Source organism: Macaca fascicularis, chromosome 20, assembly GCF_037993035.2.
Source record: "Macaca fascicularis isolate 582-1 chromosome 20, T2T-MFA8v1.1".
Classification (NCBI taxonomy): domain Eukaryota; kingdom Metazoa; phylum Chordata; class Mammalia; order Primates; family Cercopithecidae; genus Macaca; species Macaca fascicularis.
The window spans coordinates 27254658-27272458 of NC_088394.1; the positions used below are offsets into that span (position 1 = coordinate 27254658).

Here is a 17801-nt window from a genome sequence, read left to right on the forward strand (position 1 = left end):
AAGCTGTGAAGCATCTGTGTGTGTTTAATCTTATATGAACATAAAACAACACTTCAGAAACATCACTTAGAGGCCGGGTGCAGTGGCTCACACCTGTAATCCCAGCACTTTGGGAGGCCGAGACGGGCGGATCACCTGATGTAGGGAGTTCGAGACCAGCCTGACCAACATGGAGAAAGCCCGTCTCTCCTAAAAATACAAAATTAGCCGGGTGTCGTGGCGCATGCCTATAATCCCAGCTACTCGGGAAGTTGAGGCAGGAGAATCACTTGAACCCAGGAGGCAGAGGTTGCAGTGAGCCGAGATTGCATCATTGCACTCTAGCCTGGGCAAAAAGAGTGAAACTCTGTCTCAAATAAAAAAAAGAAACATCACTTAGAGGATATTTAGGGAGCTCTTTTTAATCATTCAAAATACATTCTCATCATATTTTACAGACAAAATTCTAATACCATGAACTTAAAAACAGCTAGAAAACAATCGTCTTTTATACCTAACATGACCATTTTTATACATGTCCAGATTCCTACCACAGCCTTTGTTACTTTTTCTAGTAACCAAGTTTGTGTGTGCATGTATATAAATAACATCTATATTAGTGATTAAGATGTGTAAATCAGGAGGCTGAGGCAGGAGAATGGCGTGAACCCGGGAGGCGGAGCTTGCAGTGAGCTGAGATCCGGCCACAGCACTCCAGCCTGGGTGACAGAGCGAGACTCCGTCTCAAAAAAAAAAAAAAAAAAAAGATGTGTAAATCAATTTGTGATGTCTTTTCAATATGCATGCTATTAAATCAACTTTATACTTCTAAACTCTGCATGTTTCAGAAAAGGTAATGATTAAATATGGCAGAGCAACACCACACATACATGTCATTAAACTATGACTAGTTAGGATTTTGCAAATACCTATGTAGCAAATTAAGTTACTTTTTCTATCACCTGTAATAGTCTCTCTACCATAAGAAAGTTTAATTAAACGAGACCAAAAAAAGTACACCTTCAACAGCATAGCACTACCTACATCTTCCTAATCATTTTTACAAAATTCAAAGCATTACTATTATATTTGTTTTGTAATTTCCAGAAATGATAAAAGTAAACAAGTTGCCACTAAAATTATCTGTTGAGTTAATTGCTACAATCTATAAAAAAGCAGACAATTTGAAAAGCACTTCAAGTTTTTCTTTAATCTTCATTAAGTTTAAATGTAGTTAATTCTCTGACACACTTTTTTTTTTTTTTTTTTAACTTAAGCTAAAAATACATATAAACTTTAGGGAAGAGGAGAACACTCAGGAACTGTACCCATAGATTTTATATTCTTCGCTTCAAGAAATACAGGGTACAGGCTGGGCGTGGTGGCTCATGCCTGTAATCCCACCACTTTGGGAGGCCAAGGGGGGCAGAGCACTTGAGGTCAGCAGTTCGAGACCAGGCTGGCCAACATGGTGAAACTCCGTCTCTACTAAAAATACAAAACTTAGCCGGGTGTGGCGGCAGGCACCTGTAGTCCCAGCTACTCAGGAGGCTAAGGCAGGAGGATCACTTGAACCCAGGAGGCAAAGGTTGCAGTGAGCCGAGATCACCCCACTGTACTCCAGCCTGGGCAAGAGAACAAGACTCCATCTCAAAAAAAAAAAAAAGAAAACAAAAAAGAAAAGAAAAGAAATACAGGGTACATTCCTTTCCCTTACAAATAACTCCCCTTTCACAAAGCAAGGAAAAGCTCATCCCTAAAGAACAGGACAAGTACTCAAAAATGGGAACTTAAGGTAAATTCAAGTGTCTTCAGAAGCAGCACTAGGTAACCAGCAGCAATGAATGATGTGTTTAAAATGCTCTCTATAAATTCAGGTCTCTTGAACACTAAAACTCTGTATATTCTCCACAATTTTTATCTTCGTTTTCTACAAATTCGGCCTATTTCTAACACTGACTTAAATTCAGATCATGCAGTATAGGGAGGACAGGAAATTTCTCTTCACACAATGAAGTAGAACTGATCCTTGGTAAGCATCTCTTTCCATTTGGAGACCTTTGGCTTATTGGCCTATATTCTAAAAGATTCCCATTACTTCCTCCTTTTCCTTTCTTTCTCCTCTACCTCTTGTCTCTATTTTCCCCTCCAGGCTGCATCCTTACTCTCTCAGCTGGAAATGACTCGCAATGCCAAATATCCCATTTGGCAATATACACCCTCCTATAAATATGAAATGCTGTACTTCCCAGAAATAAAACTCCCCCACGATATGGAAAATCTATCTGCAAGTTCTCCTTCCAGGCAAGAAGCCAGATGAAAAGAGAAAACTATTCTTTACTTGAAAAAGAGCTTGATAAAATGTGTAATTTTTCTTCTCATTAGCTTTGTACCCAGAAAGCTTTTTATTAAAACAGTGTTTCCCTTTACCATCTTCACATCTTTAATTTAAGCTTGTAACACAGTTAATCTCTGCAGTTTAACAGACAATGAGCTCCTGCAGGTTGAAGAACAAGTTCAGGTTTCTAGCGTGAACTTCTGAAAAGGTTCCATCGTTTTTATTCCACAACCCAACAGAAGAAACAGCAATTCTCTTCCTGTGCTGCTTGCCCCTTAAGTATCTGGTCCCAGGCACAATGTGACCACAGGTTCTGCTCAACAGACTTTAGGAATTTGAAGAACAGGTTCTAGAACCGTTGGTGTCATGTGTGTGCTAGAGTATATGTGGGCAGGTGGGAAGGAAAGGGGTCGGTTTCAATTTCGATTACTTCTCCAGCAGCCTAGAAAGGGTATAACCAACCCACAGCACGTAAGGCTGGGTTACCAAATCAACCCCTCTCTATCTGCTTATGGTGGTCACCACAATTATAACAAAAACTGCATAGATACCACCCAACAAACTGTCAGAGTTCAAAAAAAACAAAACCATGCACCCCAGACTGCAAACACCATATGAGCCCAAAAAAACGCTTTAGATGATTTACTCAAAGGATCATGTGATGGTGAAATTGATTCCAGAACCAGTTTGGCATTATTTACCAATATCTGAAGAAAACATTTACAGTTAGCCCTCCATACCCATGAGTTCTGTATTCAAGGGTTCAAACAACCACAGATAGAACATAATCAGGAAAAAGAAGAAAAAACGGCTGCATCTGTATTAAACATGTATAGTTTTTACTTGTCATTATTTACTAAACAATACAGTATAACAACTTTTTTTTTTTTTTTGACGGACAGCAGTGGTGCGATCCCGGCTCACTGCAAGCTTCACCTCCCGGGTTCACGCCATTCTCCTGCCTCAGCCTCCCGAGTACCTAGGACTACAGGCACCCGCCACCACGCCCGGCTAATTATTTTTGTATTTTTAGTAGAGACGGGGTTTCACCATGTTAGCCAGATGGTCTCAATATCCCGACCTCGTGATCCGCCCCCGCCTCAGCCTCAGTATAGCAACTATTTACAGAACATGTATGTTCTATTAGGTATTAGAAGTAATCTAGAGATGGTCTAACCTACACAAAAGGATGTGCATAGGTTACATGCAAACTATGCCTTTTTATATCAGGGAATTCGGCATCCATGAATTCTGGTATCCAAGGGGGTCCTGGAACCAATCCCCCACAGATACAAAGGGATAACTATATTATCAGAAATGTCAGCAGTTGAGCACTGATCATTCTTGACAAGGCTTATATGCCATTGTCTAGTTCACAAGAATAAATAAGAAGCAGGACATAACACAACTGGAAAGGATTTCAAAGATCACTTAGTCCAAGCCTCTCATTTTACAAAGAAAGAAAGGGAAGCTTACGTAAGCAGCAGGAGGTGCTAAAATCAAAGAGGACTTTAGGCTGGGGCAGTGGCTCACGCCTATAATCCTAGCACTTTGAGAGGCCATCGCAGGAAGATCACTTGAGGCCAAGAGGTCAAGACCAGCCTAGGCAACATAGTGAGACTCTATCTTTACTAAAATTAAAGAAAAGAAAAAGATGACTTTACAAAGTTGGGTGCAGAACCCAAACCTGCTGCCTCAGAGTCTGGCTCTTTCTACCATACGGTGTTTCAAAGTCACCAAAGCTACACGAGGTTAAAGGAGTCATTATTGAAGGGGTTGAAAGGGGGAGGTGGTGGAGAACAGTGGACAACTAGCCTTTTTAAACCTCCAGAAGCCCTTCACCTAAAAGTGCTCTCTTCCAAATCCATCTTTTGTTACAAATAATTATACTTCAAATGTAGCCAGGAAACATTCTGTTCTTCATCACAGGGACCAATCCCAGCGGTGCAACTGTGGCTCCTCCTTACCGGCTATCATCAGGCCTGTGACTCTCCGACTCAAGGTCCTTCTCTTGTCACAGGACACACCACTAACCAACCCAGGAATAGGTTCACTTAGAAGACTCCAAACCCTCTTAGTCTTTCCCATCTCCAGTGGGCTTCCCTGGCGCCCACTTAAGAAAGCCTTGGAGAGGGTTACCATAACCATCCTCAACTTGGAGTGAAGGCAAGTGTATTGGACAGAACGCCAGGGAAGTGTCTCCTGTCTCATGTCTCCCGAGTCCAGGCCTACTCGCCTGCTTGCCATTCCTCAGATCCTGTGCATTTGCTATTCTCTCTGCCCCAAATACTGTTCCCCTAGATACCCACATGGTTCACCCCATAACCCCCACTCAGGTTTCTGCTCAAATGTCTGTCCCCAGAAAAGCCTTCTACGAGCATCCCATCTAAACACAACCCCCGCTAGTTTCTTTCCCCTTCCCTGGATTGAGTTTTCATCATACTTATAAATACCGCCAAGTGTGTATCTGCTTATTGTTTGCTGATGCCCCCATCCCCACCCTGAGATCATAAACTCCAGGAAGGCAGGGACTTGGTGTTTGTTCATTACTATATCCCCTCACGTGCTTAGTGTTCAACAAATAGTTGACTACTTGAATAAAGGCATGAATCTCCTTTGCAGTAACAACCCAATAAATCTCTACATGAATGAAGCACTATACAAAACAAAACTAAATGAAGAAATTTTGTGCTCTATCTGAGAGAAGCACTTTGGATGCTGAATTCTTTTTTAATTGCTGCATCATTAAAATGGTTTGAATGAAGAGCAAGCAGAACATTAGAAAATGATATTGTTCTGGAAAATCCTACAGTCACTGAGACTATAACCAATTTTCAAAGAACTTTATTTCTATAAACTGTATATAATACCCATTTCCTGCATACTCAAGACTAGCTCAATAACATGAAAATGTTTCCAACTTGACCACAGGATTCAAATGAGCAACAGCATCTCCCTCATAGCTTTTAGGTCCCAACTACTCCCTTCTGACTTCTAAATCCTGACCCCAGATCCACACTTCCTAATGTCTCATTAGTTATTACAGAGAAGGAACACAAATTTTAAATGCATTTTCTATCAAACTGAATTCACCAACTTCTGCCCAAACTCATTCCCCTTCTTTCAACCCTGGCCTGAAAAATCTATCTGAACCAGAAAAAATTGGAAGTCATTCTAGATTCCTCCCTTCTCTCCCCTCTCACCTAGTGTCACTGGCTTCCTGCCCCTATCCCCTGGGTGCCTCACCTCCACCCACCAGGTCATCTCCTTTTGGTTCAGATCCTCTTCATCCTGCCTCTTTCCCTCTCACCTCGCCCCTCTGCAATCCAAACCCCAGCTAGCCATCATTCCACCATAAACATGTAGCCATGTTTTCTCCCTCCTCAAAATTTTCATTAGCTCCCTAGGAAAAACTACGAATTGCACAATGGAACCCCCCAACCCTTCCTGGCCTGGCCTCTGTCCATCAATCTAGCCCCTTACTCTACCACTTCACCATCTCACATCTCAGCCCAACACCACTAAGTCTACATGCTATGCCACCACAGCACTCTGCATATACTCCCACAATAATTACCATATTATTGAGTAATTACTGTTTGCACAGCTATTTCCTCCACTAAATGCTGAAACTACTGAAGGCCTCACCCTTGTACCCTTAACACCTAGTACAGCACCTAACAGACTTTCAAATACTGGCTGAACAAATTGCACAACAGGTTAACAAAGAGATTAGGTTTTTCTCCCCTACTTTCTCCACTGCACAAAGATACAGTATGTCTTATAAATATAAAGTTAAGTGAATGTGATAATCTGTCCTACAATAACCTCACTACTGCAGTTCCAAAATGCTAATCTTAAAAGTCCTCTTCAGGACAAGGAAATAATCACTTCAACAAACAAACTATTTACAAGATAAAGTCTCCTTAGGCATATCCTTACCTGTAAAATGTTAGTAAAAAAGTCGTGGTAGAACATGGGCCAATCCTGACGTCCAATATCAACAATAACTTTGCAGAGCTTGTTCCGGATAAAGTAAGGTAAGGTTTTATGGTGAGCCAAAAGGAGTTTGGGCAGGCAGCTACGGATTTCCATCTTATCCTGAGATGGGACCCCAAGCCACATTTTATTGATCAGATTCTGAAAAACAAATATACATCTTTTAAGTTAACAACCTATACACAAAAATAACTGCTTTTCATCCCACAGATAGCTATATCACTTATCAACAAGAAACTCTCTTTAAATAAAGGTTTGGAGCAATATGGCAATAAGAATAATAAAAGTATTCAAATCTTATGACACAGCAGTCCCATAACAGAAACAAAAAGCTGTATGTGTAAAAGCTTTTTTACCCCACTGTCTCTAATAGCCACCAAAATATACTGACAGAAACAACTTCAATATTCAAAAACAGAAGAATGTCTTGGTGAATAATGTCAGAACTACATGTGGGGATATAAAATAAAGTGGGGAAAAGCAGAATACAAAATATCATGGGCAATATGATTATAACTAGATTTTTTTTTTTGGGCGACAGAGTCTCGCTCTGTCGCCCAGGCTGGAGCACAGTGGCACAATCTGGGCTCACTGTTAAGCTCCGCCTCCCGGGCTCATGCCATTCTCCTACCACAGCCTCCCGAGTAGCTGGGACTACAGGTGCCCGCCACCACGCCTGGTTAATTTTTTTTTGTATTTTTAGTAGAGACGGGGTTTCACTGTGTTAGCCAGGATGGTCTCCATCTCCTGATCTCATTGATCCGCCCACCTCAGCCCCTCAAAGTGCTGGGATTACAGGCATGAGCCACTGCGCCCAACCTACAATTAGATTTTTTAAAGGTGCGCACAGAAAACAAGGATTGGAAGAGAGGTGATATAAATAAAACTTTTTGCTGTTGGGGATGATGCTATTATGGTTATCATTTCTCCTCCTAAAATGTTTTTCTTTAATTATCTTTCCCTTATCAATGATAATAGGCAGGGAACAGTTATATGTTACCACAAATGACCTACCTACTTAACCGGAAAGTCAACCATCCATCTTCCCTTTCTAGTGTGGAAGATGGAAGATGCCCCAAACAACACACAGCTACACAAAGACAGTGTGTGGGACGACGTCCCAGAGCTGAGCTACCCTCTCCCAGCACGCTACAGCTCTAGTCTAGTGCCAATGATATGGCACTACGACTACAAAATCCTTTTCAGAAGAGTATAAAATTACTGACAACTTACCTCAAAAACTGTTAAACTGTACATCATTACATAGTCATTCCTAGTGCTGGAGAGAAAGTACAGGCAGAATCTCCAGGCTCCTATTTGCTGGGCAAAGTTATTAAGAAGCTCCTCTGGAAAAGTTAAATGGTAACAAAAGAAAGCTATGAAAATACATGAAATTAGACAAGGCTGGGCTATCTTATTACTATTTAAACATTCCTCTCTGCATATAATGTAAATGATGTCAAAACCAGCAGATTCTTCAAGATAGAATAAATCATACAATATTTTTCTGCATCTGAGGTGATCATGGACACTGACAATGTTTTCAGCCATCTAAAAGCTACCTTGCTATGGATATTTCTCTAGGCAGAGAAACTTTCACTGCTAAAGTTCTTATTTAAGCTAATGTGTGGCTGGAATGTTCTAAGAGTACCCTTCCATCTTCTTAAAACTGCTAGCTAACTTCCTCTGAATGTGAGCTACATTCTAGCACCTCACCATTCCTCTACAAATCTTCAGTGGAGTCTACATTGTTCACACACACAAAATGATGGCTAGAAAGGCAGAAAAAGTAAAGATTAAGACTAACCCTAGAAAGATAGGAAAGGAAAAAAAATGCAAGGAATTCAAAATGGCTAACTCTTCATTTGGGTTGGTTTTATTTTAAAACACTGCCACCAAAAAAGTGAAATGACCTGAGGCAAGAGCAATGATGACGAGTGTTGTGGCGAGCAGCCCTGTCCACACATCATGTTGGTTAGAAAGGTGTTCCTCCTCCTTAGGCTGCTGATGGCATCAGCCAGAACCCACAAGGCAGCAAGCATTACGGGGCTACCATTATGTTTCTGGACATGCTGTCCCTTAGTCACCTTGAGCTGCTGCACTGGTCATGAAATATAATCCAAAAAGGGTAAAAGTGCAAAGGCCCACAACTTTGAGAGATTCTAGAAAGCCTTTGGAAAAGCAGAATACACAGCAGTTTCTTCTAATCCTCAAGTCATTGCTCTGCTAGTTCCCTACAACTTAAGCTAAATCCAACGAGGCAGTCTCATTAAAAAAAATCCATGGAAAGGCCAGGCACAGTGGCTCACATCTGTAATTCCAGCACTTTGAGAGGCTGAGGCAGGAGGACTGCTTGAAGCCAGAAGTTCAGAGACCAGCCTGGGCAACACTGAGACCCTATCTGTACAAAACAAAGAAAAACTTAACTAGATATGGTGGCACATGCCTGTAGTCCTAGTTACTCAGAAGGCTGAGGCAGGAGGAGACCTTACTATGTTGTCCAGGCTGGTCTTTAACTCCTGGCCTCTAGTGATCCTCCTGTCTCAGCCACCTGAAGAGCTAGGATTATAAGCATGAGCCACCACGCCCAGAAGGCTATTTAAAGAAAAAGAACTCAACAACTTAGGAGAGTGTCAAAATGAACAGCTTTGGTGTGCCTGAAGCTTTAGCCCAGGAGACCAAGGTTGCAATGAGCTATGATCATGCCACTACACCCAGCCTGAGTGATAGAGCAAAATACTATCTCTTTAAAAAAAAAAGAAAAGAAAAGAAAAAGGCTGGGCCCATTGGTTCACGCCTGTTAATCCCAGCACTTTGGGAAGCCGAGGCGGGCGTATCACAAGGTCAAGAGATAGACTATCCTGGCCAACATGGTGAAACTCCGTCTCTACTAAAAATACAAAAATTAGCTGGGCGTGGTGGTGCGCGCCTCTTGTCCCAGCTACTCGGGAGGCTGAGGCAGGAGAATCGCTTGAACCCGGGAAGCGGAGGTTGCAGTGAGCCGAGACTGTGCCACTGCATGCCTGGCAACAGAGTGAGGCTCCGTCTCAAAAAAAAAAAAAATCCCAGCCTTTCAATTTTAGATCATTTCAAAGAGGGCTCACAGGGCTGTGAAACCATGAGCTCTTAACGCTATGACCAAAGACTGAAGTTCTCTATAGGATGCCATAGCACTCAATGGTGCTGTTTTCCTGAAGAGATATAAGGGGGGAAACATATTTTTGTAGAGACAGAGTCTTACTATGTTCCCCATAATGGTCTCAAACCCCTGGGCTCAAGTATTCCACTTGCCTTGACCTCCCAAAGGGCTGAGATTACAGGCATGAGCCACCATGCCCAGTCAAAAAAAATTATTTTAATAAAAATAAAAGTTAATTACAAATCCATAAAAGGAAGCTAATAGCCTGCCTTAATAATTAAGCAAAGGTTTCTGTGAATCCCCAAGGTGAAGCCAAACCGGACTGGAACTGAGGAACTCTGGGCTCTGTTCTAGACTCTGAGTCTGACCCCAAGTGAGTCACTGCTCCTCCTTGATGCTTCTGTTTCCTCCATTCTACAATGACCACATGGTCTCAAGGTCCCTGCTAACAGCTCTATCAATTTCTAGAGCACTAGTAATTTACCTTTGCTGGAGGGTGGGTGGAGCCCTTTGAAGAAAAGGCTTCCTTCCTTTCTCTGACCAAACTAGGAAAAGCCTAGAGTTTATCCCAAGACCATAGAAAAGAAGTAATAAGTGGTCCAAGCCCACACACTCAAATAAAGCTACAATGACTAGGTACAAAGAGAACTGAACTAAGACAAGCCTACTGTATAAAAACAAACCCCCGGATTCTCCTCAGCCTGCATTCAAATTTGGCATCTGGAGCATTTGGCTACTTAAATCTCTTTTAAGATCAGATGAGAATATGAACATGTTCAGCAGGTTCTATGTTTAATTCATGAAATAGAAGGTGAGCAAGGCAGAGGTTGCAGTGAGGCAAGATCGTGCTACTGAACTCCAGCCTGGGCAACAGAGGGAGATTCCCATCTCAAAAAAAAAAAAAAAAAAAAACATGTTTGCCGGGCGAGGTGGCTCACGCCTGTAATCCCAGCACTTTGGGAGGCCGAGGTGGGTGGATCACGAGGTCAGGAGATTGAGACCATCCTGGTAACACGGTGAAACTCCGTCTCTACTAAAAATACAAAAAATTAGCTGGGCGTGGTGGCAGGCACCTGTAGTCCCAGCTACTCGGGAGGCTGAGGCAGGAGAATGGCGTGAACCTGGGAGGCGGAGCTTGCAGTGAGCCAAGGTGGCATCATTGCACTTCAGCCTGGGTCACAGAGCGAGACTCTGTCTCAAAAAAAAAAAAAAAAAACAAGGTGAGCAATATTTGATTTGCAAACCAAAAATTAAAGAATCAAAAGCATTTCAATTATAATCTAAAAAAAGACTTCAAAGAATAGAGTGTCAGAATATCGAAGACTAATGGCCAGGCACGGTGGCTCACACCTGTAATCCCAGCACTTTGGGAGGCCCAGGTGGGCAGATCTCTTGAGGTCAGGAGTTCAAGACCAGTCTGGCTAATATGGATGAAACCCCGTCTCTACTATAAACACAAAAAATTAGCCGGGGGTGGTGGTGGGCACCTGTAATCCCAGGAACATGGGAGGCTGAGGCAGGAGAATCGCTTGAACCCAGGGGGCGGAGGTTGCAGTGAGCCGAGATCACCCCACTGAACTCCAGCCTGGGCAACAGAGTGAGACTCCCTCTCAAAAAAAAAAGGCGGGGGGGGCGGGGGCGGGGGCGGGGGCTCACGCCTGTAATCCCAACACTTTCGGAGGCCGAGGCGGGCGGATCATGAGGTCAGGAGATTGAGACCATCCTGGCTAACATGATGAAACCCTGTACTCTACTAAAAACACAAAAAAATGAGCTGGGCATGGTGGCGGGCGCCTGCAGTCCCAGTTACACGGGAGGCTGAGGTCGGAGAATGGCACGAACCCAGAAGACGGAGCGTGCAGTGAGTCAAGATCGTGCCACCGCACTCCACCCTGGGCAACAGAGCAAGACTCCGACTCAAAAAAACAAATTTTTTTTTTTGAGACAGAATCTTATGTTGCCCAGGCAGCAGGAAGTCCTCAAATGTAATACCAGCTTTGGGATTTCTGGGCACTATTAGGTTCAGATCAGACTTCTGCACAGCAAAACATGTTGATTTTGACACTTTCCAGAGTTGTTACTGTTTTTCTTTAAATAACCATCCAGGTGCGGTGGCTCACGCTTACAATCCCAGCTATTCAGGAGGCTGAGACGGAGGATCACTTGAGGCCAGGAGTTCAAAACCAGCCTGGGCAACACAGCGAGACCCTGTCCCACTCACCCTAGACCCTCCACCAAGAAGTCGCAGGCTTCTTATATAAAAGTTCAACAACATTGCTGAAATTAAGATCCATAGAGATGGATTTTCTTTCCTTTGGTCAAGTGGAGGGGTTTCCCCAGCCACGCGCCAGCAGAATCAGAGCGAAAAAAGCAAGAATTCAAGGGGAAAGCATGCAGTCACGGCTATGAACAACTCCTTCCTCCCTACCGGGGCCTCCTCATTATAAATTCCTCTTTACAAGTCAACGCTCCACTTACCTATCTCACGTTTTCTTTCATTGGTCGTACAATCGTGAAAAAATTCTGTCATCAGACTTTCCAGTGCCCTGAGAGAGGCTTCTTCAGATGCCTAACAAAGGAATTTGAAAAAAAATCAATAAGCTGTATCTTCAGTTCCACCGTTCCTCAGTTCCTTCTAGGTCACATTCAACAGCAAGAGCAATTTACTTCCTCAAAATCTTGGTTCAACATTCTTCAAATGCATGGTATACGCCAGAAAAACTGAAGGGAATTTCCCAGCTGACTCGAAACCCAATGTTGTTGCTGCAGCCTCTATAAATTCATGCTACTGTGCAGCTGATTTTCAATTATGTATGCTAAGGAAAGAGGAAATTCAAAACTCAACTCTGGAATCATGGTTGAAAGCAAATTAGCCCCTGGCCCTTCCTGAATGGGCAGAGTGGGGAGATTCAAGAAGGCCAGAGCTCCTCATAGACTATCCATCCCTGATACATTTCTCCTGCGTCTGAATAATTTGCCATATTTTGATTCACAGCACTTATATCAAACTGCTTCATGGATTCTCAGGGGTTTTTGAGGGGAACCGGGGAGAGTTGTCTTTTTTTAAGAGACAGGGTCTCTGTTTGCCCAGAATGAAGTACAGTGGTAAAATCATAGCTCACTGCAGCCTTGAATTCCCGTCCCAGCCTCCCAAAGCAATGGGACTACAAGTGTGAGTCACTCACTGCACCTGGCCACGGATTCTTGGCGGTTTTTGAAGGCATTCCAAGAGTCACACAGTCAATTCTCAATCTCACATGAGCAGCCAACAGAGATTAAAGTGCAGCTGAGAACCAAGCTAAATAGGGGTTCAAAATTAGTTCCTCTAAACCACAGGCCCACAGTGAAAGCCAGACTCTCAGCAGAACTGCTCAGATTGGAAATGAGAGGAGAGGGAGCCCAAGGCCCCCAGTGCTCATCCTCTCCCTTTGGGGTTTATATTGAGCCCCAAATCCCACTTCCTTTATTCTTATTCAAGTAAGAGGAGTCGCAGAAATAACCTTGAGTTAACACTCTTCACACAACCTGCCTTCAAAAAGGTAACCATTCCCAAACCATTTTTGAGTCATCACTGGTATAATTCTACCCCAGAGATAATCAAGAGCCAGCAGCAGTTCTGATTCTTTAATCATCTCTTAACTTCTTTCTTCCCACCTATCTCCCTTCCCCATATCCTCTCCATCACCCATGGACTGAGACCTGACTATAAAAACTGCATTTTAAAACAACAAGCCCACACTCAAATGTGTCACATGTCAAACTATAGTACACCAGAGGCCTCCGTCGGGTGATTGACTTTGTGAAGACTGAGGAACTTTTCATCTCTGTGGAAAAACCAGCACTTTTCAGTACCAATTACAGAGGCTGAATCAGACTTGATTCACAAGCGTGTGCACACCAACCAACACACTCAAATGCACCACACAGAATGCAGGGCCACGTTCATACAGTGCAAGGCACATCTGTTCCTCCCACACTGAGGTCACAGAATGATGGCTCTGCAATGACACCTGAACTGTGACACACTGAATGATGAATTATTGTATAGTAGTTTGAGCGCTTGTGAGTGAGAGGGACTTTCTTCCCTGAACTTTATATTTAGGATGAAGATTAGCCTAGCCCCCTACTCCTCTTTCAAATGTCCATATCGGTTTAACTAAAAAATATCCTTGGCTTGCAAGCCAAGCTGTTTTATTAAAAACTATCTATTTTTTCAAACCCAGAAATAATCTGAAAAGTGAAGCTAAAATAAGACTGCAATCTTCTAAAATCTGTTTCAAATGTTTGTGTTGATCAAAACAGCCTCACTGTTCTCACTTACTTTATAAATAAATGCTATAAATGCAAACCTCTAAAATGAGTGTACATAAATAAAAGAACGCCGTAGACTGTTTCATAAATCGAGTCTGGTATGCCATTTCATTTGAAAAAAGGATTTGCTATTTAAAATAAAAAGGCTGTGGGAAGATGCAGAAGAATAAGAAAAATAGCGCATGTTAAAATAAATAAATAGTTCTTCTGGAGCCAAAATGTGTTCCTGGAAACTAAGGGAACATCTGCAAATCATATCTCTCCACAACTTCTTCTTGTGTTGAATCATTTTAAAGTAGATCCTGGAGCAAATGTGAGCTTATCACATCCAGGCAATCAACCACCAAAATTTATTTAGTACTAGATTCTTGAGGAAGAGAGTTGAGAAATAAATGATTACTGGCAAGTTCCTGATAATCTCAAAAAGAATCCAACCCTGTCTCCATTCCCGGTCCCACCTACCCTTTACTCTGCCCCAACTGAAGAAGTTACGGTTCCTGAGGAAAGTGGAAGGACAAAAGTACTCCTAAGGATCCCAGATGGGCTGGTCCAAAGGTACTGAGTTACCTCAATGGACTGTTTGCAGTCAGTTACAGATGCAACTCCTTGTTCTACTCTTTCCCCCGTTCTCACTATTGCACTTCACTAGTCTTTAAAAAAAAAAAAAAAAAAAAAAGATGCATTCTCCCATTAAATGATGGCTACGTGAAAAAGGAAGCTCCAAAACCTAATCCAGGGCATCACCAGGTGTTTCCCAACAAGAACAAATAAGTGCTGCTTGCATTTTTAATCATTTCTATATCTGTAACAACAATACCTGCCTCACACGGTGATATGGGATCCAATGAGACGATCCATGTAAAACTGCTACATAAACCGTAAGGAATCATCTAATCTGTAGTTATGGCTGCTCTCATTTTTATTTGGTCTCAGATACCAAATGAAAATAGACCAAAGCAAAACAACGCAAGTGATCAAGCCTACTCTGAAACTAGAGACTCATGCCCTCAGGTTTAAGGGCTTTGTCCCAATCACATCTAGTGGGGCTTTTCAGACTAGATTTCAAAATGAAGCTACGTAAATGTATACGGAGTAAAAATCAGGAGGCTGAGAATTTGCCAACATCACACCATCAGAACAGAGGTAGAAAAGACACAGAAGGCACATTCAAGGACACTGGTTCAAGGATCCTGGAGAATTCCCTGGCTCCCATTTGGCAACAAGGCCACTGGAACCTTGGCCAGCTGTTTCAAGCAAGTGGTGAAGCCAGAATGTAGACTGGGGTGAGTTAAGGAATTAACTGCAAGTGAGGAAGAGGTAATACTCCAAGCAGATTACACTTTCAAGTAATGAAAGGGACAAAGAACATAAAACAAAATCCAAGTGCCATTGTATGGTAGGGAGACAAGGCTTCCACTCCCAAAGGCTACGCAAAAACTTTATCTCCTACGCTGCATTAATTTATGAAGAACAAGAAAATTTATCTGACTGCCTCCTACCTTGTGCTTGGGATTTAAGCCTCAGACCTTGACAAACTAAGGAAAGGCAAGATTAGTTTAAAAATAAGTGAGACACATTCACACACAAAAATTCCAGGAGGATTGTAGATACAGAGTATCTTCACAATCTAGGGGTAGGGAAAATTTTCTTAAACAGAACACATAAACCACTAACCATAAATGAAAAGACTGATAAGTTGAAATGTTCATCAGATGGCACAATGGAGAGAGTGTAATAGAAAGCCACAAAATAGGAGCTATCTGCAAAATGGAAAACAGGGAACTCATATCAGAGCATAAAATAACTTCTACAAATCAGTGAAAAAAAAAAAAAAAGACAAAGGACTTCCATTTTTTTGGACGGCAAATAATTACTTATAAAAGAGGATATTCAAAAAGCCTATAAATAAGTGTTCAGTCTCATTAGTTATCAGGAAAATACAAATTTAAAATAAGGTAGTGCTACACATCTACCACAGTGGCTAAAATTTAAAAGACTGACAATAACAAGTGTTGATGAGGATGCTGAGCAACCAGAACATGCATATACTGCTGGTGGGAGTATACACTGATACAACCACTCTAGAAAACTGACAGCTAAACATATGCATATCTTATGACCCTGCAATTCTACTCCTTGATATATACCCAACAGAAATTTTTACATGTATACCAAATGAAAATATACACAAATGTTCATAGCACTATTATACACAATACCCAAAAAGTCAAAAGAACCCAAATATCCATCATCACTGGAATGGATGAATAGTGATTTCTTGATAGAGGAGAATATTATAAGACAACAGGAATGAATATAGACACATGCAACAACACAGATGAATCTCACAAACACAATGTAGAGTGAAAGAAACCAAAACACATTATTCATTATTCACTTTATATTAATCTTAAAAAAAAAAAGCCCGACACAGTGGTGCGCACCTATAATTCCAGCTACTTGGGAGGCTGGGGCAAGAGGATCACTCGAGCCCAGGAGTTCAAGGCTGCAGTGAGGTATGATTGCACCTATGCACTCTAGCCTGGGCAACACAGCAAGACCTTGTCTCTTAAAAAATAATAATAATTTAAATAAGTAAAACTTATTTATGGTATTATAATCAGACTAGTGGTTACCTTGGAGGAGAATGGATTCTAGTAATAGTCTATTCTATCTCAGTGTTAGTTACACAAAGATGATCAACTTTACGATTTATCTGCTTGTATGTAAATATATATACTGCAATTTTAAACACTTAATGTTTTAAAATCCTCATTTTCTAAAGTCCAGGTTGGTGTTTTCAGACTCCTTGGAAACTGTATTTTAGCTCTATCAGCACAACTGTGGCTCTGGGGACTGGCAATAAGCCTGCAGGTAACAGCGTGAGCATGAGGCTCCTGATTTCTAGGAACCATCACTTCAGAGCTGCCAGGGTGGCAGCACAAGGTATTACAATCCCATAAGCCTATGCTTCCCCCCCAAGAGTTACTTGGCTCACCTCAATAGCAAATGGCACATACACTTAAAATTAAAATCCCTGGGCAAGATGACGAATTAAACTTGGCTCAGAATATACTCTTGGAGAGCTCTGCATAGATCTAAAACAAACCCAAGTTTTCTGTTCCAGAAACAGTTAAAATCTGCAAAGGTAAGCTTGCGACTGTGCCTGCCTTGACTTTATCTGCTCCTTTCACTCTGCTGCTCATGGGTCAGCAGTTCAGAGATCTATGCCATTGCCTCATTTATTAAGGGACTACTAAGTGCACCAAGACTCATAATCACCTAAAAATGAAAACTTGGAAGAAGGGGAAGGGTGACGTAATTTGAGATCACCTTTGCTTCTTCCCCATATTCTCCATCCACAGCCAACACTATCAGGTCTGCAGACTGTTATCTTCTCCCTCACCACTATTTCTACGGAGCCCTAATCATCTCCTGCCCACATTACTATAATTGCTTTTACCTGGTTATCAGGTTTTCCAATTCCAATCCAACCAGTACTTTACCGCCAGATAAATTCTCCTAAATATACATTTTTCTGACACAATTATTCTTTTTTTTTTTTTTTTGGCTAAAGACATGGTCTCGCTCTGTTGCCAGGCGAGAGTGCAGTGGCATGATCATAGTTCACTAAGGCCTCAAACTCCTGGGCTCAAGCAATCCTCCTGCCTCAGCTTCGAGTAGCTGAGATTATAGGCACAAGCCACCACATCTGGCTGGTTTTTATTTTCATTTTTGTAGAGACTGGGTCTTGTTCTGTTGCCGAGGTTGGTGTTGAACGCCTGACTTCAAGTGATCCTTCTACCTTGGCCTCCCAAAATGCTGGGATTACAGGCGGGAGCCTCTGCATTCAGCCTAATTTTTTTTTTTTTTTAAAGAGACAGAGTGTTGCTGTATCACCCCAGGCTGGAGGGCAGTGGAACAATCACAGCTCACTGCAGCTTCAAACCCTTGAGCTCAGGCGATCCTCCCCACCTCAGCCTCTTAAGAAGCTGACACTACAGGCACATGCCATCACACCCAACTAATTTTCTG

At 42.1% G+C, this 17801-nt stretch overlaps 1 protein-coding gene and 1 pseudogene across 6 annotated transcripts in view; one reads left to right on the forward strand and one right to left on the reverse strand.

Annotated features, from left to right (window-relative positions):
- Nucleotides 1-17801, reverse strand: part of XPO6 (exportin 6) — a 118167-nt gene that overhangs the window by 74078 nt on the left and 26288 nt on the right. For 3 of the 6 annotated variants that reach the window (XM_005591530.4, XM_005591529.4, XM_074026830.1), the window contains exons 2-4: nt 11934-12024; nt 7550-7662; nt 6260-6457 (exon numbers count right to left, since the gene is read on the reverse strand). In XM_005591530.4, the coding sequence (XP_005591587.1) occupies nt 6260-6457; nt 7550-7662; nt 11934-12024 (402 nt within the window). The remainder of the gene's footprint in view (nt 1-6259; nt 6458-7549; nt 7663-11933; nt 12025-17801) is intronic. The other 3 variants (XM_074026829.1, XM_045382048.2, XM_074026831.1) reach the window with 1 other exon arrangement.
- LOC123570709 (small nucleolar RNA SNORA25) lies at nt 9398-9523 on the forward strand (annotated as a pseudogene).